The sequence below is a fragment of the Eulemur rufifrons genome, chromosome 7 (genome assembly GCF_041146395.1).
Source record: "Eulemur rufifrons isolate Redbay chromosome 7, OSU_ERuf_1, whole genome shotgun sequence".
NCBI classification, from domain to species: Eukaryota; Metazoa; Chordata; class Mammalia; order Primates; family Lemuridae; genus Eulemur; species Eulemur rufifrons.
In genome coordinates, this window is record NC_090989.1 from 149908109 (window position 1) to 149931147 (window position 23039).

Genomic DNA, 23039 nt, shown 5'->3' on the forward strand with positions numbered 1-23039 from the left:
AAATGGTTACTAAAATACTCTTCCACTTTTAACATGTGCTGTTCATTAGTTCTTCTGGTGTTTACTGTTACAACTTTAAGTAATACAATTTTATTTCCATTTTGGTATATTATCTTTAGATTGTATCTGCTGACCATGAAATAAGCATGGTCATATAGCATTTCTTCCACTTCCCCAGCCTTCTTGTAGTTCCTGATATCTTTGTTAAAGTTAGCTTTGATAGCTACCTTTCTAATAGGCATATATATAATAGACATATTTCACTAAAGTTAAATGGCAAACCTCAAATTCTTGATCTATTACTCTTTTTTATGAAAGATGAAGGGATCATCTCACTCTTGCTTCTACTTTTCTCTTCCCTATCTCACCTTCTAGGCTCAAGCGATCCTCCTGCCTCAGCCTCCAGAGCAGCTGGGACTACAGGCGTGCACCACCAAGCCTGGCTAATTTTTCTATTTTTTTGTAGAGATGGGGTCTCGCTCTTGCTCAGGCTGTTCTCATCCTCCTGCCTCAGTCTTCCAAAATGCTATGATTGCAGGCGTGAGCACAGTGCCCGGCCTATATTATTTTTATATTGTCAAGGTTTCAGACATTTTTGTTTTATTCTGAAATTTAAATTAAGTTTCCTGTATTTGTCTCTTTATTAATTCTAAAAATTTAAAATCTTAACACATGATTACGTAAATATTATTCTCTGCAAAACCAAACTTTGTGGGACCCACAGAGAAGGAAATGTAATCCTATGTCATCAAATCACTCTGGTCAAAGGAGAATGTCTCAAGCATAAAGGTACAATGGATTTCCTCCTTGTTACTTCTGAACTTTCTGAGCTAACAGAATGGTCTGTTATGAGGAAATAGTTATAACTGCGCCGTCCAGTACTAGCTACTAACACATGAAGCTACTGAGCACTTGGACTTTGGCCAGTATGGCTAAGGATGTGACTTACTAATATTATTTAATTTTAATTACATTAAACTTAAATTTAAACAGCCACACGTAGCTAGTGGCTATCATGCTGAACAGTGCAATTCTAGGCCACACTATAGCACTCTTGCCTCATCTCCCGCTATTCCAAGCCTTACCTACTATTACTGAGCTCCTGCCATACAAGCATCTCCATTTCTTGGGAGACCACTACGGGTAAGTACTGTGATATTTGTTCTTTAACTGTTACTTATAATCTTCCCCCAAAACCCTGCGTCTTAGTCTATTTTCTGCTGCTATAATAGAATACCTGACACTGGGTAATTTATAAAGAATAGAAGTTTAGGCCGGGCGCGGTGGCTCACGCCTGTAATCCTAGCACTCTGGGAGGCCGAGGCGGGTGGATTGCTCAAGGTCAGGAGTTCGAGACCAGCCTGAGCGAGACCCCGTCTCTACTAAAAATAGAAAAGACATTATATGGACAACTAAAAATCTATATAGAAAAAATTAGCCGGGCATAGTGGCGCATGCCTGTAGTCCCAGCTACTTGGGAGGCTGAGGCAGTAGGATCACTTAAGCCGAGGAATCTGAGGTTGCTGTGAGCTAAGCTGACGCCACGGCACTCACTCTAGCCTGGGCAACAAAGTGAGACTCTGTCTCAACAAAAAAAAAAAAAAAAAAAAAAAAAAAAGAAGTTTATTTGGCTTATGGTTCTGGAGGCTGGGAAGTGCAAGAGTATGGTGCCAGCATCTTGCAAGGGCTGTGTTACCGTGTGGCGGAAGGTGGAAGGGCAAGCAAGTATGTGAGACGGAGATAGGGAATTGGGTCAACTCAGGAGCCCATTCCTGAAATAATGGCATTAATCCATTCATGAGGGCTCTGCCTAAACACTTCTTAAAGGTCCCATCTCTTAAATCCATCACAATGGCAATAAAATTTCAACATGAGTTTTAGAGGGGACATTCAAACCATAGAACCCTGCAAGGAAAATGTTACCATCCCCATTTAGCAAGTGAGAAACCACATTTCCTGGAGGTTGAGCTAGCCAGCTAGTCCCACAGCTGGGAGAGGGAGCTGAGCTAGGCTGTGAGAAGCCTCTCCTTGATCTCATTATAGACACCAGACACTGTATTATATATTGGGAACTTAGAAGTGAAAGAAGCCCAGACCCGGTCTTGAAGGCAATAAACTGAGACAGGTAGTAGTTACTTTCTGGGTCTGTAACTGATTTCATGAACTTGAGGCAGTATTCATTTTCACTGCTACTGTGCAAACAGGGTTTATTTGCTTCTTATTTAACAATGATGTCTCCTGAGGAGAGAGAGAAAATTTGTGGAATTTTGAAAGCACAGCCAACATTAACTTACCTCCTTTTGATAGGCCAGTCCAGCTTCATAGAGCTTAATAAAGAGGTACTGAGTCCATTTGTAGTAATCTGGCAAACACGTAGTTATTTCCTGCCAAAGAGAAAGAAAAATCATGTATAGGCCATTGTAAAATTCCTCCCACAATGTATGTATCAGCTTTGCAATTCAGTTTTGAGAAGCAATCATATCACAAAAATGTTTGCCAACCTATAATATTTTCACCTATTTGTAAAGTGAGGGAAGTAGCAATTTATTCTGGGAAGAGATGTGATTGAAATGCCACCCCCACTTTTCCTAGGGCATGTTCTGTGATGAGAAATGCAACTCCAACCTTTTGCACATCCCCTGCTCGCCCACCAACCCATAGCACTAACAGGTGAATTACATTGTACAAAACTGGTTATTAACATTTTGTTAGCACAAACGTATGTTAGGAACCATGATGCTAATTCATAAATGTAGCTCATTTTGAAAGCAATCACAAAACTCAAAAGGAGTATTTTCCTGCTTCGGTATGATCCTCATTTGAAAATAAACTCTGTGTTTCTATATATAACTGGGGCCTGGTGGCTCCTTTATACTCATTATGTTCCATTTATTCCATTACGTGAATCAGGCTGTTGTCTACCTAGGAAGACCAATTAAAAACGTTACCCAATATTAAAGTGAGAAACCACTTGGTTTATATTTCCAAGCCTAAATCAAAGGTCCCGAAAGTTTACTTTCTATCCTAAAAACACATTTGCTATAGAATTTTTCAAAACAGGTCTCGATTAACCAATTTATAAGGTTTGCCATTGATAAAAGTCAAGTAAGCATAAAATCTCTACATTGTCACATTTCTTTTCTAGTGCTCTTTGACGTCCAAAAATAGATAATGCAGAAATGGATGCAGGAAGGGGATGTTTCAGATTTGTAACTGATTTTTGATAGAAGGCATACTTTTATCAAAAGGGCAAACAACTGCCTTCCTTAAGATGAACAAATGAGAGGAAAGCTTCAAACCCAGGACGGGAGGGCATGTGTGCAGAACTGAGCAAGGTGTCAGGTAAACTCTTGGGCCCCTAAGGGGCTGTTTTTCTCAGGTAAGATTCCTGGGTCTTTTTAGGTGTCGACTTATAAAAATAGCAGGATAATAACTATTAGAAAGCAATTTTTTTAAGTGCAAATAACTCAAATCTGACCACTGGCCCCACCTTCCCACTGCAAAGTAGGTAGTGAATAACCCATCAGACTAACGGCTTTGCCCACCCTGTAGTCTGGCCTCATGTAATGCCAGAGCTGTGATTTCTTTTTTTTTTTTTTTTTTCCTTTTCTTTCTTTCTTTTAATTTCCAAATATTAAGGGGGTACAAATGTTTTTGGTTACATAGATTGCTTTTCTAATATTTGAGTCAAGGTTATAGGTGTGCCCATCATCCAAATAGTGTTCATTGTACCCATTGGTAGGTTTTTGCCCCTTCCCCCGGATTCCTGCTTGATTTCCAGTGAGTTTTACTTCCCTCTGTGCACATGTGTGCTCATTCGTTAGTTCCAATTTAATAATGAGTACATGTGGTGTTTGTTTTACCAATCTTGAGATACTTCACTTAGAAGAATGGTAACTCCAGTTCCACCCAAATTGTTGCAAATGGCATTAACTCATCCTTTTTATGGCTGAGTAGTACTCCATGGTATACACATACCACATTTTATTAATCCACTCATGAATTAATGGGCACTCAGGTTGATTCTATCTTTTTGCAATTGTGAATTGTGCTGTAATAAACATTCTAGCGCAGGTGTCTTTTTGATAGAAAGACTTCTTTTCCTTTGGGTAGATACCCAGTAGTGGGATTGCTGGATCGAATGGTAGGTCTACTTTTAGTTCTCTGAGGAATCTCCATATTGTTTTCCATAGAGGTTGTATTAATTTGCAGCCCCAACAGTGTGTAAGCATTCCTTTCTCTCTGCATCTATGCCAGTATCTCTTCAGAGGTGTGATATTTGAGCCACATATGACATAGCCCACACGCGCTCCCAGCAGCTCCACAGCTACCAAGTCTGCAGGGGCATCATGTACAAAGAACTTCACCAACTCAAGAACCAGATTAGGACACCGAGGGTGGGCTTGCTTCCCAATCCTCCAAACTCATCCTCATCCCATCACCTTTTCTGCACCGGCTACTCCTCCTGCTGGCATGACACAGAACTTGTTCTCCTTAGATTTAGACAAGCAACTTTAAAAAAAAAAGCAAGTTTGTTCTGCCATCATAAAAAATAAATAAATAAATAAATAAAATAAAATATATACCTTGTAAGATTTCTAACTTGATGTTTTTCCTGAAAGTTAAACCTTAGGATATTGCCCTTTTAAATTAATGTGACTTAACCCACTTAAAAAATTATGATTAATGTAATTAAGCTTTTATGTAACAAAAAAAAGATTTGCTATGTTTTTAACATATGTTAATGTGGGGCTGAATGTCAATAAAAGTTTTTCCAAAAAAAAAAAAAACAAAAAACAACTTTCATGGCCGGGCGCGGTGGCTCACGCCTGTAATCCTAGCACTCTGGGAGGCCAAGGTGGGCGGATCGTTTGAGCTCAGGAGTTCGAGACCAGCCTGAGCAAGAGCGAGACCCCACCTCTACTAAAAATAGAAAGAAATTATATGGACAGCTAAAAATATATATAGAAAAAATTAGCCGGGCATGGTGGCGCATGCCTGTAGTCCCAGCTACTCGGGAGGCTGAGACAGGAGGATCGCTTGAGCTCAGGAGTTTGAGGTTGCTGTGAGCTAGGCTGACGCCACGGCACTCACTCTAGCCCGGGCAACAGAGTGAGACTCTGTCTCAAAAAAAAAAAAAAAAAAAAAAAAAAAACAACTTTCATTTTTAAAAAAACCTAGGGCAGAAGCTATGTTTGATCTGCTTCATTTTGCCCATCATTGTACGCTGAGGTCCCAGCATATCAAGGTACCCCAAAATTGTTGAAGAAGGAATAAACTATTAATAAATGGATATATAAATAAATGCATGTTCAATCAAATTTGTACCCCTTGTGTAGGTTACACAACTAAGTTCAAAATACTTTGTGGTCCACAACATGAACTGGGATAGGGGATAGTGTGAGATGTGAGGGGAATATGATAAAAATATTCTTAAACCTGATTTTTGTAGATATATCTTTTTAAAAAAATCTTTATCGGCTGGGCACGGTGGCTCATGCCTGTAATCCTGGCACTTGGGAGGCCGAGGTGGGGAGATCGTTTGAACTCAGGAGTTCGAGACCAGCCTGAGCAAGAGCGAGACCCCATCTCTACTAAAAACATAGAAAGAAATTAGCTGGACAACTAAAAAAATATATAGAAAAAAAAATTAGCCAGGCATGGTGGCGCATGCCTATAGTCCCAGCTACTCGGGAGGCTGGGGCAGGAGGATTGCTTGAGCCCAGGAGTTTGAGGTTGCTGTGAGCTAGGCAGACGCCACAGCACTCTAGTCCGGGCAATAGAGTGAGACTCTGTCTCAAAAAAAAAAAAAAAATCTTTATCCATTAGAGGTTTGAAGAAATATATGAAACAAATATGAGAAAATAATGACAATTGTTAAATCTAGGGGATAGAGATTTATTATCTTATTTTCTCTATTTTTCTGTATATTTGAGTTGTTCATAATAAAATATCAAAATACTTCTAATGACAACATATACATGTATTTTTTTTTTCCTAAGCCCTTGAACCTGCTTCCATTGATTGAGAGTAAAAATTACCCAGCAATGGGATAGCACTGCTATTTTCACCTAGGTTTATGGTTCTGAAAGCCACTTTTACCTAGAGTGGAGAAAAAAGGATAGCTCCAGTCAGGAAAAAAATGATCTTTATGCAAGCAAGCGTTAGCCTATTTTTAGTCAGACATGCAAGGAAAAGTACATTCTCTCTGGCAGTGTCAGCTCCGAGGTGAAGTGAGGAGTGGGGATTTCAGGGCCCCACTTTCATCCTGGTTTCAAATTTGAGCCCGACCTGCTTTGTTTATATTGTGTATCTGCACATGCCATTCGAAGAAAAAGTAACACCAACTGCTAAAAGAGCACCACTTGCAAACCACTACTCCAGGATCATTACTCTGTCACTGGCAGTTTTACTTTCAGGCATGGTTACAGCACTCGTAGTTCCATTATGCTATAACGCAGGCTCACCTGCTCCGAGGGGGTTGGGAGCGCCCTGAGGAAGGCATCGTGCTCCTGCCCATTTTATTCCCATCTGCTGTGCACAGGGCCCAGCCACAGACCAACCCTCAGTAATGTCCATTCTGTGAAGACGAGTCAGAGCAGGCTCCAGAAGGCTCACCAGTAGTCCAGTCTCACAAGAACCAAAAACAGGATTGGGGATAGACACTGCTCAGAAATGCATTTCCAGCTGGGTGCAGTGGCTCATGCCTGTAATCCTAGCACTCTGGGAGGCCAAGGTAGGAGAATCGATCGCTTGAGCTCAGGAGTTTGAGACCAGCCTAAGCAAGAGCAATGTCTCTCAAAAAAAAAAAAAATAAAAAACAAAAAAGAAAGAAAGAAAGAAAAGAAAAAAAAAATTAGCTAGGTGTGGTGGCACATGCTTGCAGTCCCAGCTACTCAGGAGGCTGAGGCAGGAGGATCGCTTGAGCCCAGGAGTTTGAGGTTGCAGTGAGCAATGATGATTCCATGGCACTCTAGCCAGGGTGACAGAGCGAGACTGTCTCAAAAAAAAAAAAAAGAAAGAAAAGAAAAAGAAATACATTTCCTGCAAGTTACAGAGCCCTCTGACACCTTCCCTGATCTGCTCATTAAAACAAAACAAAAAACAAAACAGCTATTTCTGGTCTTCTAATGCTTTATCTCGGTCAAAATCATCAAAAGCATCTTTCTGAAATTAAACTGCTAAAAGCTTTTATTTTAGTCATCTGGCTAGAAATTGAGACTCCCTTTTCACATTTTCACTGTGAATTACTTCCTCAAATCCTGGTTCTGTAGACAGGGGTCCTCTAGGGGTTTCAGGACCCACAGAGCTTTTAACAGTCCTTTCTTCCTCTCTCTAAGGCAGGGGTTCTAACCTGGAAAATTTTGTTCCCCAGGGAACATCTGGCAATGACTGGAGACATTTTTGTTTGTCAAAACTGGGGTATGTGTGCATATGTGTGTGCTAATGGCATCTATCTAGTGGGTAGAGGCCAGGGATGCTGCTAAAAATCCCATAGTACACAAGACAGTTCCCCAGAACAAAAAAACTACCTGGCTCAAATGTCAATAGGGCCAAGATGAAGAAACCCTGATCTTTAGATCAGGGTTTAGATTTTTTTGAGTCTGTAACCACAAGCAGATTAAAGGAGAATTAACCAAGCAACTTTGGTGGGCATTCCATAACAATCAATAACATGGTCAACGGGCAAAAGTGGAAACATGGAGTCAGTTAACTCAAGTCCCCTTTTCCACCAGAAACAGCTCCATCTCCGTCGAGCACGACTGGTAATGCACACGGGGATGCTGCACGATGCAACTCCCAGCCCTTCTACCAACTCGGAGACCAATCTCAGGGGAGACATGTTGAGTCGGGGTTGCAGGCACATAAAATTCTGAAACTCTACCACATATGCATAATGTCTTTCACTGACATGAATGATTGACTTTACTATCTAAATTTTAAATCATTTAATATGCCTTTAAGTAGTTGCCTGACTTAGAAAATCTCACATAATAAATTCATGTAATAAATTTCCTATTTTGAAGTTAGAGATGCATTCAGTTTTTCTCAATATAATACCAGTTTATTCCTGCCCATGAAATAGTTGTTGAACAAATAAAAATATAAAGATCATCCATTGGACTCTGGCCCCCAGACCCAATCCTGCCTGTGACCTAGCAGGGAGCCCCGTGTCTGTGGGGCAGAGCTTCCTGCTGCCCACATCTGCCCACTAGCTGTGGGGTAGCACTGACTTGGTAAGACTTCTAAGTGAGACCTCCAGAGAAGTCAGACTAAGGTTGTTCACTACATTTCAAAATTCCTCTTCATTCCTGTACTTTTTCCTTTCTTTGCCTTGCTTTTCAAACAAGCTAACACCTACATTAATGCACCACTGTTTTTAATACACAAAGTCAGGTAATTCAAAGTTATAGCTACAAAAGCAACTGCAGGCCGGGCGCGGTGGCTCACGCCTGTAATCCTAGCACTCTGGGAGGCCGAGGCGGGTGCATTGCTCAAGGTCAGGAGTTCGAGACCAGCCTGAGCAAGAGCGAGACCCCGTCTCTACTAAAAATAGAAAGACATTATATGGACAACTAAAAATCTATATAGAAAAAATTAGCCGGGCATAGTGGCGCATGCCTGTAGTCCCAGCTACTCGGGAGGCTGAGGCAGTAGGATCGCTTAAGCCGAGGAGTCTGAGGTTGCTGTGAGCTAAGCTGACACCACGGCACTCACTCTAGCCTGGGCAACAAAGTGAGACTCTGTCTCAACAAAAAAAAAAGCAACTGCAATTCAGCCACACTCCACACAGATTTATACAAAGGCGTCAACTTTTATATCCTACTGAGCTCTAGAAAGGGCAGTCTAGCTGCTGAGAGACCAAATTTATGTATCTGGGATCCCAGCTAGAATTGTTCCTGCACACTGCGTTTTTACATTCTACAATACCTGGGTTTTAGCATAAAAATATTTTGCACATTCACAGGCAAACACAGAGCCAAATACACAAGGTGAGCTCTCTCAGAACATAAGTGAGGCTCGAAACATTATCCTTTGAGGCCGGCCACCCATACCTCAATGACTCTGCACAAATTAATCACTAAGCCAGTCTGGCCAGCAGTTCCTGTGGCACAGTGATCCGGCATTGATGAAGTCCAAGAAGACTGAGCCACAGATGTCCACTTTACTGTCCTGGATAGAAAATAACACTTGGTCTGTGAAGCAAGAACATGTCAATCAGCCCCCTTCTGTGTGCCCCACTGAGGTCTCCTCAGACTGCCAGTCCTTGCTCCAGGAAAAGTCTGGGAGAGCATGATCTCAGGAAAAGACTTTGGAGCCACTTGGCTTGGGTTCAAGTCTTGGCGTCATCGCTAGTTTGTGGCCACGCCACATTTCCCTATTAGCAAACAGGGGCAATAAAGCCCACCTTAGAGGGTTGCTGTGAGGATAAAATGCAACAATGTATGTAAAGCACAACGTTGGGCACGCAGGAGGGACCAACAGGTGCTATTTCCCTTGGCTTTACTCAAAGAGTGTGCCATGGCCAGGGTGAGGCTGGCTTCATCACCACGCCACTCTACCAGGGGACTGATGCACCTGTGAGGTAACCGGGGCAAGGTGAAAGGGAAAGGAAAAGACTGGGGTAAAAACAGTTTACTATCCCTAATCAACTATTGGCTTTCTGACTAAAAAGAGATGGTGTTTATGAGGGAAAGACCAAAACACATGACCAGATAGAGAACTCAGCACAAGGCTGCTCCCAGGCAGCTCTAGTGGCAACCCCCGGCAGGAGGGCCTGCTAGGTCGCCTCCACCCCCACCCTTCTGCTCAGACAGGATCTAGTAGGGTCTTTGTTTCTCAGTTCAGCTGCATCTTTGACGGTGATTGGCCCCAGATCGCAGAACAGCTAAAATCACTCAAAGCCATCATGCATTTCCACAGGCATCACAACCTCACAATATTTAGCCATTAGGAATTTAACAAAACAAAACAAACAAAAACAAAAACCTGAGGCAACGTGTTTATCAAGTCGGTCATCCAGCAGCCCTGCACATTGGAAAATAAGCACATCAGATAGGTGAGCAGCCACCGTGCATCAGTTTCTAGTGACATGGCGTCACTGCCCCCTCTCCCCAGTCTCACTCTGAGCCTCCTGCCTTCACAACACTGACTCTTGGAAACAGAGGAGAGGGGTACTCACGTACTTTAAAAAAAATGATCTTTCGTAATGTGCATTTTTGTCATTTGTTCTATATTGCAACAGATCAAAAGGAAGCGTAGAACGATGGCCTTGCCTTTTATTCATTCCCTGGTTCTCTAATTCTAAAAGGGAGGGGTTCTGAAAACAGCACAGCCCAAAGGCCAGAGAAACTGGCCTCAGCATTCATATTGTGAAGCTTAAAAAAGAAGAAAAAACGCAGCTGCATCAGATGGTTCTCACTGGTGACGGTTCAAGGTTCCAGTTCACAGCTGTGCTTGGAAGAAGGAAGAGAGAGGCTCATGAGGAAATCTACAGAATCAGGATATTGATGGCCATTGTACACCAAGTCCTCTAAACTCGGCACTGGTTCTTGAACTTGGTTGCATCTTGGAATTAAGCTTTGAAAGTTACTAATGCCTGGATCCCACCTCCAGAAATTTAACATGGGGCCAGGGTTGAGAACCACTGCAGAGGTTACTCCTAAATACATCTTTCTCCCAAATATCGCATGGAAGAGTCCTGTCCTGCCCTGGTGTCTTCACAGAATTTAATGAAGTGAGCCTGTCCTTAATTCAAATCCTCCTGGCACACCTCGGCTCCACTCCAACACAGATTCTCTTTAGTCCTTACGTTCAATCCCCTGTTTTCACAAAACAAACACAATAAAAAAAAAAAAAAAAGAAATAACCACTTAAACCTACCTTCATGGCAATAGATATATAAACTTCATTAGGCAACTACCTGTGCTCAATGACAAGCTGTTTAAAAATACCAGACTTTCTGACAGCTTATTTCTCTTCCTGGAAGTAGAAATAATTCTTGAAAGAGAACAAGAGTGGCCTAGCCCTCCCCTGGGGCTTCAAAGGAAGAGGAAGTGGGGAAGATGGCTAGTTTCTCACTCAGATGCTCCTAAATGGTCCTCAAGCAGGAGAGGGACATGGAGAGTGAAGGTCGGACAGCTCAGTACAGCCCTGGCTTTGAGCCCTTCCTGCATCTAACAAATCCCCCGGCAGTTTGCAAGTAATAGGACACAGGTGTACACAGCTCTATGCTTCCCAAATTGCTATTCTCTACAACCTCTCATCTCATTTCCCATAGTGGCTCAGAGAAGCAGGCATCCTAATGCTGCTGTAAACACGAGGAAACTGCACCCCAGGGAGTGAGTGGCTCACCCAAAGCTGCCCAGCTCTTGGGTGGCAGAAGCAAAATTGGAACTCAGGTCCGTTGATTCAGAGGGGCATCGGGCAGTGACATAGCACCTTGGGAAGTGCAGGCCAGCATATGTGACTGAACACATAAGCTCCAAGGAGGTGTGCGTAAATCAAGAAACATGAACGGGCTGGAGTCCTACATAAAGGACTAGCATGGTGAATATTCTTTGAGGAATAACAACAGTAAGTAATAACAACAGTAATAGCTAACATTTACCAGGGCCTGGCCAAGTCCCTGGTCCAGCATTGGCAATTGAGGAGCATCTCATTTTGTTCTCATTACAGTTCTAGGGGGTAGTTACCAAGGTTATCAAATGTGGCCTTGATATCCTAGTTTAAAACTGAAACTCACCCCTGGACCTCCTGCTTCCCCTTGACCCTGCTCTTTTCTTTCCATACCACTTTTGACCTTCTAGGACACTATATATTATTTACTTATTTATTACGTTTATTGCCTGTCTTTGTCCTCCCTCCCCTACAAAAACTGCAAACTGTAAGGTCTTTCTATGAAAGAAAGGGTTTTTGTCTTTTATTCCTCACTGAAGTATTCCAAGTGACTAGAACAGGGCCTGGTACAAAGGATGCTTAATTAATGGTTGCTAAATGAATAAATCACCATTTTACAGATCAGAGAATTAAGACTCAAAGTAACTTGTTTAAGATCACACGGCCAGTAGGAGGCAAAATTAGGATCCAAACGTGGGTCTGAGAGACCCAGTACTGTACCATTGCGAATTTTGTCCCCTCAACGTCACCCTAATTTTTGTAAGACTTTCATGCTGAGCTCATTCAAAGTAGGTAAAGCTACGGGAATCAAATACACACTACATATAGGTAACATATTATAAATGTTTACATAGTTGTCTTTCCATTTAAAAATTTATACATTTCATACTAAAGCTAGAACAAATGAAACGGTTTAAATATTATGTCCTTGATATACACAAACTACATATAATTTTTAAAATATATGTAATTTTTAATGACATGGGGCATATGATATCTGATACAAAATTATATATTTTATGGTTTCAATTATTAATGAAAATGAAAAGTATTAGAAAAATGCCAACATATAAACAATGGGTTGTCTTAGGATGACATTGACCATGGGTGATTTTTGTATTATAAACATTTTTCTGTACTTCACTGGTTTTGTACAGTGACTTTGTATTACTCTGGGAATTACCCTATAGTTTTACAGTTCTTGAAAACAGTTTGGATTCAAAGGAAGAAAGAAACCAGAGATGTGTCTACAGTATGAAGGTCTTGCCCCAGTGAGAAGCCTTCCGATATATTTAGAACATACACCTCAAGACCCACCCAATGGAGTTTAAAGGAACCATAGATGGTACCTCACAGACAAATAAATGTCCTGGGGTTACCACTGAGGGGTGTCCACTGCCAAGGCCCTGGGAAACCTTAGCGTGTATCCACATGACCAATTCTGACCACCCAAACCCTGAAGGGAAGGGTCTGGCCTCCATGCAGAACCACAGGGGAAGAGAATGAGGGAGGAGGAGTCACTGACCCAATCCCCAGGTTAGAGGCCCAGGCTGCCTACCCACCTACCTGGTTGCTGTCATAAGAGTGAAAGGGGCTGAGTGGACACCTTTGTCTGTGAGTAATGAGCAAGAGTGGGGGGTCCCAGAGTCAGGATGCCAAGGCTTAGGTCCCACCTAGGGGCCATGTGATACTGGGCAAGCGACTCAACCCTATCTGTGCCTCATTTTCCTCATCAGTTGGTGGGCAGTCTCTAAGATGGTCCCAACGGTCCCTGCCTCCTGATATTCATGCCCTTATATAATCCACTCCCTTTGAGTGCAGGCTTGCTGCTAGTAAGTAGACTATATCAAAGGATGGGCTGTCACTTCCAAGGTTAGGTTACAAAGGGACTGTGGTTTCTGTGTTGGACATTCGCTTTTTCACTCTCTCTTGCTCTAAAGAAAGCCAGCAATCATGAGCTGCCCGATGGAGAGGCCCATGTGGCAAGGAACTGAGAGAGGCCTCCAGCAAAAGCCAGCAAGGAACCAGCCCTCAAGCTGGCTGCTAAACCCCCCTGAGTGAGCTTGGAAGCAGATCCTATCCAAGTAGAGCCTTCACACAAAACCTTAGCCCTGGCCTCAATGGCAGCCTCATAAAGGATCCTGTGCCTCAGGACCCAGCTAAGCCACACCTGGACTCCTGCCTGTCTTACAGAAACTGTAAAATAATAAATGCTTATTGTTTTAAGCTACTAAATTTTGGGACAATTTATTATGCAGCAACAGATAACCAATACATTACTAAAAGGGGCCAATTATTGGACCAAATCCTGGGATGGATGTGGGGATTAAATGAGGAAATGTAGGTAATGTACTTGGCAAGTAGGATGCAGCTGAGAGGAGGATGATGTGTGTGTGGGGGGGGTGCACCAAGGATATCTGAGAATCACCAGGCTTCCTTCCCCACGATGTGGGGGCACAATAGTCTGCTGCCCAGGCCACAGAGAACAACAGAGAGACCTAGTGCTCCATGCTCCTGTCCAACTGAGCTGGGTCTTAAATGCCAAGTACCCTTCCTCATTTAGGACTCAACACAGACTGCTTGGCCTTGTTATTTAAGCCCCCAAATTTTGTTCATCTTCCTAAACAAGGTGTTGGTTCATGAGGGCAGGTGGAGGGCACCTAACGTATGGAGCATGGGGTTGGCAGGTTGAAGACCAGGGTCTGGACACTGGCTCTGCCGTGACTCACTGGCAACCCTAGGCAATGACTCATCTCTCTGGGTCTCACGTTCCTCTTCTGGAAACTGAGATGCTGTAACTGTTGTGAGGATCAAGGAAGCCAAAGAGGGTTCGCCTGCCTTTCCAACATCATCAGCTCAGTATGGGGGCATACACAGCAAGTGCTCAATAAATCTTCACTAAAGTAACAAAGATTCTCTGTACCTACTTTGCTGGAAAAAAAAAAAAAGAATAAAATAACAAAGACATCAATTCAGGTGGTCAACTGCCACCATATTTCAAAAACAAATGAAAGCCTTGAAACAGAGCCCTTGTAAATTTTCTTAAATATAATAGGCCTTCTGAAAAAGTAAAGTTCCATTGTTCTTGGAGCCATAGTTTGGCTTGTCCATACTAAAGGTTGTCAAACGTGAGAAAAGTCACACCAAATCACATTGCACAGTGCTCTTAAGAAGCCTGTGTGCAGAACCTCCAAATCTCCAAAGATAAACAGAGAAGTTGCTTATCCCCAGGAGCAACCTCCAAAACACCAAAAACAAATGATGGCCTTTCAGGAGACACACTTGAGATCACTTTCTCAATGCCCTGGTGCAGTGCTGGTTCAGCATTCTATTACTACGTTTCCCCCATTTACTCCACAATGACCAAACGCTGACCAGGGTCTGCCACCCAGGCCTTATCCTGAGAGACTCACCGATGGGCTAGGGTGAAGGACAGGAAATGGTGATGCAGAGAGTAGAAAGATGGGATTTACCACCCAACTCAAAGCTCCATCTGTGTGTTGATTCACTCATTGAATCATTCCACAGACATTTATTGAGTACCAACTACATACCAGCATTAGGCTAGGCACATGAAGAGGATGAGTTCTCCTCCATTACAGAGATTAAACCCATCTAGACAAGGCCTTTTCACAGTCTCACCACCCTTAAGCAAAATTTCTCAGAATTTTCATGCCCACCCCATCCCGTTCCTTCCTGTTTGTCTCCAAGGGAAAAAAGATCACCACCCAGCTTAATACCCAGTGGCACTCCAGGCCGTGGATCCAGCCCTCCCACCTCTCCACGTACTGCGTCATTCCATCTCATCTGCATCTTTCCCAAGAACTTGTCATCCATAGGCCCAGCCAGGGCCCCCATCCTAGACCACACAGCCCTCTCTTCCTCCTTCCTAAACTGTTATTCCCTATGACTCCCCTATCCAGGCTTCCTCAGCCTCACGGACTGCTTCCTCTCGGCCTCCTCCCCTTACTCCTCTTCCTGCAACCATCTGTCAATTCCACCTCTGCCAAGGTTCTGTCTCCGACCTCCTTTACCTTCCCTGTTCTTCTTTTTGCAGAATTGAGAAAACAGGTGTTAATATCAGGGTAATTAATTAATCTTGAACCTAACATTTGTCTAAGAACTCATTTTTATGCAATTACCTTCCTTTATCTCAGGACTAACTTTAGACTGAAAATGAGCATTTAACGAAAATTGAAAATGACAAATGCTAGACGCTGTGCTTTTACAGAGCGTGCATGTTTTCTTAAAGGTCTTCTTTTTCAAATCTAGGGCTACAAGCTAAATTCTTAAGTAATTTGAAAGGTTCATGTTCTATGTGCTCTTGAAGCCAATTTAGAGAATGAGTATTACCAGGGAAATTATGGCCTTTTCAGTTTTAAAGACAACTCACACTATCTTTCTAAACTGAAAAACAGCTTGATGAGTGAGCTCCTCTTTTTGCTACTTTCTTGACCAATATTTTTTGAGCATTAGCATTTTTACGGTAACCTGAAAGCTGTCCCCTGTTCCAAACTACACAAGATTCAATAAACTATCCATAATCAAACAAAAAGCAACAATTGGCTTAATTTCTTGGTAATTGGTTTTTGCCAGCTGACAAGAATTTTATCAAGGCAGTCTAACAATACAAACAGCTTTTCTAACTAGACAGTTGGGAACAGAAAGCCCTCCATTAAACCCCAGATGAGATTAATTGGTTTGAGCTGCAATTTGTTATCAGTCTAGTTGAGCAGATGCCAGTATATCAGCTGCCCAAGCTACAATTGTTCCATTTTTTTTGGAAGGAAAGAACATTAATTTTATCTGCAATATCCTTGAAAATTTCAGGATCAACAGGACAGAATCATCTGAAAGATGTCTTTGCGTTGCCAGTTCTCTAGGTTTCCTGAATAATATAAGGGCTATTTGTTAGACACGGGCATGGATCCAGAGGAAGAGGAAATATCAATTCATCAATTCCATGGATGCAAACAGTGACAGCAATGCCCAAAATGAGCTGTTCTGCTGCCTGTAAACTCCATAAGCAATGAGTAGTAGAAACCTGCCACGGCTCGAAAGATTTCATATGCAACACAGACCAAGAAATAAAGCCATAAACTTAGAAAAGTTACAGAAAATCATTTTGATAGTCCAGTGATTTTTAAGAGAAGGGTTGGGGGTGGGGAGACACAGATCAAAATCCCACAGGAGGTGGGGGAATCTTTAAAACTACACATGCTGTCTTCTGCTTCTGGGAAGATAGAGTAGATATACTTTCCCAATTCTTTCTAGGTACAACTAAAAATCTGCAAATATAAGACTCTTATATAAAACATAAGACTCTAAAAACCTGGGGAAGAGAAAGCAGACTGTTTAGGGACCTCAGTATCCAAGGAATGACACAGTGGTAAGTTCCATGGATTTTTTTTTTTTTACGCCCCATAAGTTCCAGAATTGTTGCTAACAAAGCTAGTAACCCAGAAATGCCAATGAGTGCAGAGAAAGAAAGAAATAGAGAAAGAAAGAAAGAAAGAAACAGACAGATCTGCTCTCTCTCTAGGTAAAGTACTAGGAAAGATACAACCTAGAAAGACATAAAACTTTTAGACAATAACCACTCTACTCCAGCCAATGCCACAGAAGAAACTGCAGCCCTACCCCTACCAGTAAAGGCTTAGTGAAGAGCCTAGCCCAGGGTGGGGAACCTGAGGCCTTGGGGCCACATGTGGCCTTCTGGATCCTTGAGTGCTGCCTTTTGACTGAATCCAAATTTTACAGAACAAGTCATTTTAATGAAGGAGGCCTCCTAGACTCACATCGCTGGGAGGCTGTAACAGGGCACTGCAGCTTCCCCGCCACGGTGCTGTGACAGGAAGCTGAGTGGAGGAGAGCTGTGACTTCCAGCCCTACTGGGTACTAGTGAAAAATCCATCCCCTCCTCGGTGGTAACAGTGGAGGCCACAGGAGGAGAAGTTATAAAGAAGAACCAAATGAAAATTTAAAAACTAAACAGTAAAATAACCCAAATAAAAAGCTCAATAGATGGGCTCACCAGCAGAATGGAGGGGACAGAGGAAAGAATCAGTGAACTTAAAGACAGAACAATTGAACTTACCCAATCTAAACAACAGAGAGAAAACAGACTGAAAAAAATGAACAGAACCTCAGGGACATGTGGGACTGCCACAAAGGATCTAACACGTGTGTCACTGGAATATCCTAAGGCAAGGATAAAGAGCGTGAGGCTGAAAAACTATTCAAAGAAATAACTGCTGAAATTTTCTCAAATTTGGCAAAACATAAACCTACAGATTCAAGAAGCTTAAAATATGCAGAGTATATTCTCAGACACCAATGAAATCAAAAATCAAAAGACAAAAGAAAGATTTTCAAATATTTGGGAACTAAACACACTTCTAAGCAATCTATGAGTCAAAGAGGAAGTTGTAGGAGAACTAAAAAAACACATTTAACTAAATGAAATTTAAATACAACAGATCACATTTTGTGGGCCCCAGCTAACACAGTGCTTACATTAGAAAAGAGGAAAAGTCTTTGTCTTTTGTAAACTTTCCTTGTTGAAAGTCTATTTTGTCTTATATTAGTATGGCCACCCTTGTTCTCTTTTGATTATTATTTGCATGGCATATCTTTCCCCAGCCTTTTACTTTCAACCTATTTGTGTCTTTGAATCTAAAATGAGTCTGTTGGAAACAGCATATTTTATTATCCATTCTGCCAATCTCTGTCTTTTGACTGAAGAGTTCAATCCATTTATTTTGGATAAATTACTGATAGTAACTACTGATAGGGAGGGACTTACTTCTGTCATTTTGTTCTTTGTTTTCTATATGCTTATAGCTTTTTTGTTTCTCATTTCTTGCATTATTGTCTTTTGTGTTTAATTGATTTTTTGGTAGTGAAACATTTCAATTCCCTCCTCATTGCCTTTGGTGCATATTCTAAAACTATTTTCTTTGTGGTTACCATGGGGATAATATTTAACATCCAAAAGTTATAACATTCCAGTTTGAATTTATACCAGCCCAGCTTCAATAACATATGAACTCTGCTCTTACATAGCTCTGTGCCCACGGCTTTCAGTTACTGATGTCATAAAATTACATCCTTATACAAGGTGTGTCCAAAAACATAAAGTAATAATTGTTTTTATATGCATTTCTTCTCTTACATTATGTAGAAAACAAAAAGTGGAGTCACAAACCAAAGTTGCAATAATACTAGCTTTTAGACTAATAATTATATTTTTAAAAAAATGTATTTAGTCTCTTAAATCATTTAGAGAACAAAAAGTGGAAGTACAAACCATTTGTCTTAGCATGGGTTGCTATAATAAAATAGTATAAACCGGATGGTTTAAACAACAAGCATTTATCTTTCATAGTTCTGGACGCTGGGAATCCCAAGACCAAGGTGCCAGATGATTGGGTTCTTGGTGAAGGCCCTCTTCCTGGCTTGCAGAAGTCTATCTTCTCTCTGTGTCCTTACGTGGCAGGTAGAGATGAGGGAGGGTGGGGTGTGTATGTGGAGAGGGCTCTCTGGTTTCTTCTTTTAAGGGCACTAATCCCATCATGACAGCCCCACTATCATCTAAACCTAATTATCTTGCAAAAGCTCCATTTCCTAATATCACTACATTGGGGCTTAGAGATTCAACATATGAATTTTAGAGGGACACAAACATTCAGTCCATAACAACCATTAAAAAAATAAAATTTGTAGAGGGATGTGGTACGCTGAATGGCCCCCTCAAAGATGTCCATGCCCTAATCCCTTGAACTTATGAATATGTTAGTTAAGTGGCAAAAAGGATTTTGCAGATAAAATTAAAATAGGGAGAGTATCCTAAAGTATCCAGGTGAGCCCAATGTAATCACATGGGCACGTAGAGATCTTTAGCTAGAGTCGGAGAGCTGTGAGGCGTGAGAGGGAATGCACTGCCAGAGGGGGCCATGTGAAAAGCTTGAGAAGGAATGCAGGAAGCCTCTAGAAGCAAAGACTGGCTCCAGGCTGACAGCCAGCATGGAATGGGGACCTATCCTACAATTGCCAAGGAAGTGAATTCAGTCAACACCCTGAATGATCTTGGAAGCAGATTTCCCCCCAGAGCATTCAGAAAGGAATACAGCTGTCAACACCTTGACTTTGGCTATTTAAGACCCTAACAGAGGACCCTGTTGAGCCCACCCAAACTTCTGGCCCAAAAAAACTATGAGATAATAAATTTATGTTGATTTAAAATGCTAAGTTTGTGGTAATTTGTTATGGCAGCAATAGAAAACTAATATAGGGAACTTGTCTAGACTAAAAACAGCTATAAAAGACATTCTTGGGGCAAATGGGAAATTCACATATGAACTGGATCATAAAATAATATTATGGAATTACTGTTAATTTTTTTAGTTGTGAAATGGCATTGTGGTTATGCAGGAAAATGTCCTGCTTCTTCAGACAGGAATGCTAAAGTGCTTAGGGGTAAAGGGCCATGATGTCTTCAAGTTATACTCAAATAATTCAGGGGAAAAAGAAAAATTTATATTAATATAACATATATAAACAAACAGATAAAGCAAATATAGCAACAGTTATTGAATCTAGGTGAAAGGCATATTAATGTTCATTGTACTATTCTTTCAACCTTTCTGAATGTTTGAAAATTTTTATTTTTATAATAAAAAGTTGGAGAAAAAAATGTTGAATTAAAGAAGCCAGACACCAAAGAACACATACTATGTAATTCAATTTATACAAGTTTAAAAAGACATATATAGGTAAAGAGTACTGGAGATGGATGGTGGTGATAGTTACACAACAATATGAATATACTTAATACCATTGAAATAGAGACTTAAAAATGGTTAAGATAGTACATTCTATGTTATGTATATATTACCATAATAAAAAAAATCATCTAGAAAAATGCTCCCACATACGTAGGTGGTAAAGCTATACTGACAACAACCAGCAGTGATCATAAATGTCAGGAGAGTAGTTACCTGTGCTGAGGAGAGACAGAGTTGTGATTGGAAGAGGACACACACTGAGCTTCTGGGTGCTGGTGATGTTTTATTTCTTAACATAGGTAGGTAGGTAGCTATACATTACAATAACATATTAAGCTATACACATACGTCTTATGCTCTACTCATATATATCTAATATTTCAGAGTGAAGTTATACAAACACCTCGTATTTGCAAAAACATTGACTAGTTTTTAAGATTTTGTTTTTATATTTCATTTTATATTCTATTTTATGTCAGAATGAATTGATGGTGGGCCTGTATTTTGATTCCTACCTAATCAGATTTGGGTGCACAATCATTCCGAAGATTCCTTTTTCTGAACAGAAAAACAAAATCACAGACCTACTGATTCTGAAACTCTGGGGTGAAACCCAGAAACCTATGTTTTAACAAGCCCTCTTGGTGATTCTGATGCTTGCCAAAGTTTGAGAATCACCGGTATAAGTATGTGCAAAAATAATCCTTGTTATTTTCATGGAGTAACAACTTCATCTTCAAGACCTTTTAGATATTGTTTCCCAATACACTTTAAAGCTCATTATATCCCTACAGCAATAGTCTCCCATTCTGTCAAATGAACCTGGCTGATGTGTAAGACTGAAGCTGGAGGACTGAGTCAGCCATGGAGAGAGAGGCTTTGTCCTCTTATTTTCTAAGGCATCTAAAGAGTGACCTAATCTCTCCCAACAATGACAAGAACGTGGAAAGAAGTTGAGGCTCAGAGAAGCAACAGGTCATGCCCACCATGTGTTAGTAGCAAGATCTATCACCAAAACCCAGGCGTCCAAGATGAGCTAAGATCATGTCTCCCGAGAGTACTTCACAGGCATTAAATTGGGAGATTCAATTCCATTAGGCAGAGTGTGCATCCTGGATAGGGAAGACCTCACTGGGCTCATGGCCACCAGCTGGGACTGCGGACAAAACAAAGGACTCTTTCAATAGCCACATTTGCTAAGCAGCCCCAGCAGACCTACTTCTTTAATTAGGACTGAAGAGTCCAAGAACATTATCTTGGCTAAGGCAATAAAGGACAAGCCTCACATGTTTCAGGTTGACAAGCACTGAGCTGGTAAAGGCTCCACAATGAGGTCACGCATGTGTGCCATCTATTAATGAGCTGTGGTCCCCGAACTCAAGATGACTGACTACAGTTCTGAACACTAACCCTTATGCAGCAGCACCAACCTTCCCATAAATAGGTAGGCACTAAAAGATAGGCTACCAAATCATTTCAGCTAAAACAAAGGCACCGCCTTTTCCCCTCCCAGCCAAAGGAAAAACCTTCAGGAAAAGGTTAATTTTCTGAGACTGAGAGAGAACAAGTAATCCAGAGCCGAGATCTGCCTGACAAACTGCTTCACCTCTGTGAGGGTTTAAAAGAGGACTAGGAAAGTCAAACACTTTGGGTGCCTGTTACATGTTGTCAAGGCAACCGCGGCTCCGAGCTCTTGCAATGGGGATCTTCCTGATCATGTTTTCAGGCACTCACTTGCCCCCAAGTTCTTTTTGTTTTAAGCTATTCTTTAAATTATTTTAAAATAAAGAAACATGAAAAAACATATCTTGGCTGGGCACGGTGGCTCACGCCTGTAATCCTAGCACTGTGGGAGGCCGAGGCAGCAGGATCGCTTGAGCTCAGGAGTTTGAGACCAGCCTGAGCAAGAGAGAGACCCCTGTCTCCACTAAAAATAGAAAACATTAGCTGGGCATGGTGGCACACGCCTGTAGTCCCAGCTACTCAGTAGGCTGAGGCAGGAGGATTGCCTGAGTCTAGGAGTTCGAGATTGCAGTCAGCTATGATGATGCCACTGCACTCTAGCCAGGGCAACAGAGTGAGACTCTGTCTCAAAAAAAAAAAAAAGTATCTCTCTATTATTCTGGAGGCCTCATTATTTCTTATAGCTCATGCCCTCCCATCATAAGTCTAGTCTTTTATATAAATAAAGTGCCAAGTTAGTAAGGGCTTTGAAGCAATAATCATTTTCACTTTGTAATCATCAAATCATGCTGTCTTTGAAAATAAACTCAGGCAGGAATGGTGCAAAGGTCTGTGTGTTTTGGGTGGAAAAAGAGTACTCCCGAACTACGATAACAACACGAGGGTGAGAAGAAAAGGCTAAAACAAAGACCTGCAGAAGTGCAGGCAAACAAACCCATGGTCTAAAAAAATACTCCTAAGACAATCAGGGAAATTTGCAAACTGGGATTCCATATGCTAAGGTATTATCCTTAACTGTTTTACATGTGATAATGGGATTGTGATTACATGAAAGCAAGACAGACAGACAAGAGCCCGTCATCTTAAAATATATATACTGATATATATCTTACGTTCAGCAATATATACTGAATTCTTTACAGAGGAAATTATATGATGGAAAGAAAGCAAGAGAAATAGAAGCAAGGATCTCTGTGCTGATGGTGGGGATGCCATGAACCCCGAAGTGGCCACCCTACTTTATGTAGGCTGGGAGGCATTGATGGACAAAACCTGGAAGAGCTCAAGGTCACCAAAAGGCCTGTCCCAGTAAAAATTCTGATAGAGCACAGCTCTGATGTGGCTGCGCTGCCACCCACTTCCGTCCACATGCAACCTCTCCTGCTGCTC

General features: G+C 41.5%; 1 protein-coding gene across 2 annotated transcripts in view; it reads right to left on the reverse strand.

Annotated features, from left to right (window-relative positions):
- Positions 1-23039, reverse strand: part of LARS2 (leucyl-tRNA synthetase 2, mitochondrial) — a 150656-nt gene that overhangs the window by 95321 nt on the left and 32296 nt on the right. For both annotated transcript variants that reach the window (XM_069473522.1, XM_069473523.1), the window contains exon 6: positions 2295-2384. In XM_069473522.1, coding sequence (XP_069329623.1) covers positions 2295-2384 — 90 coding nt within the window. The remainder of the gene's footprint in view (positions 1-2294; positions 2385-23039) is intronic.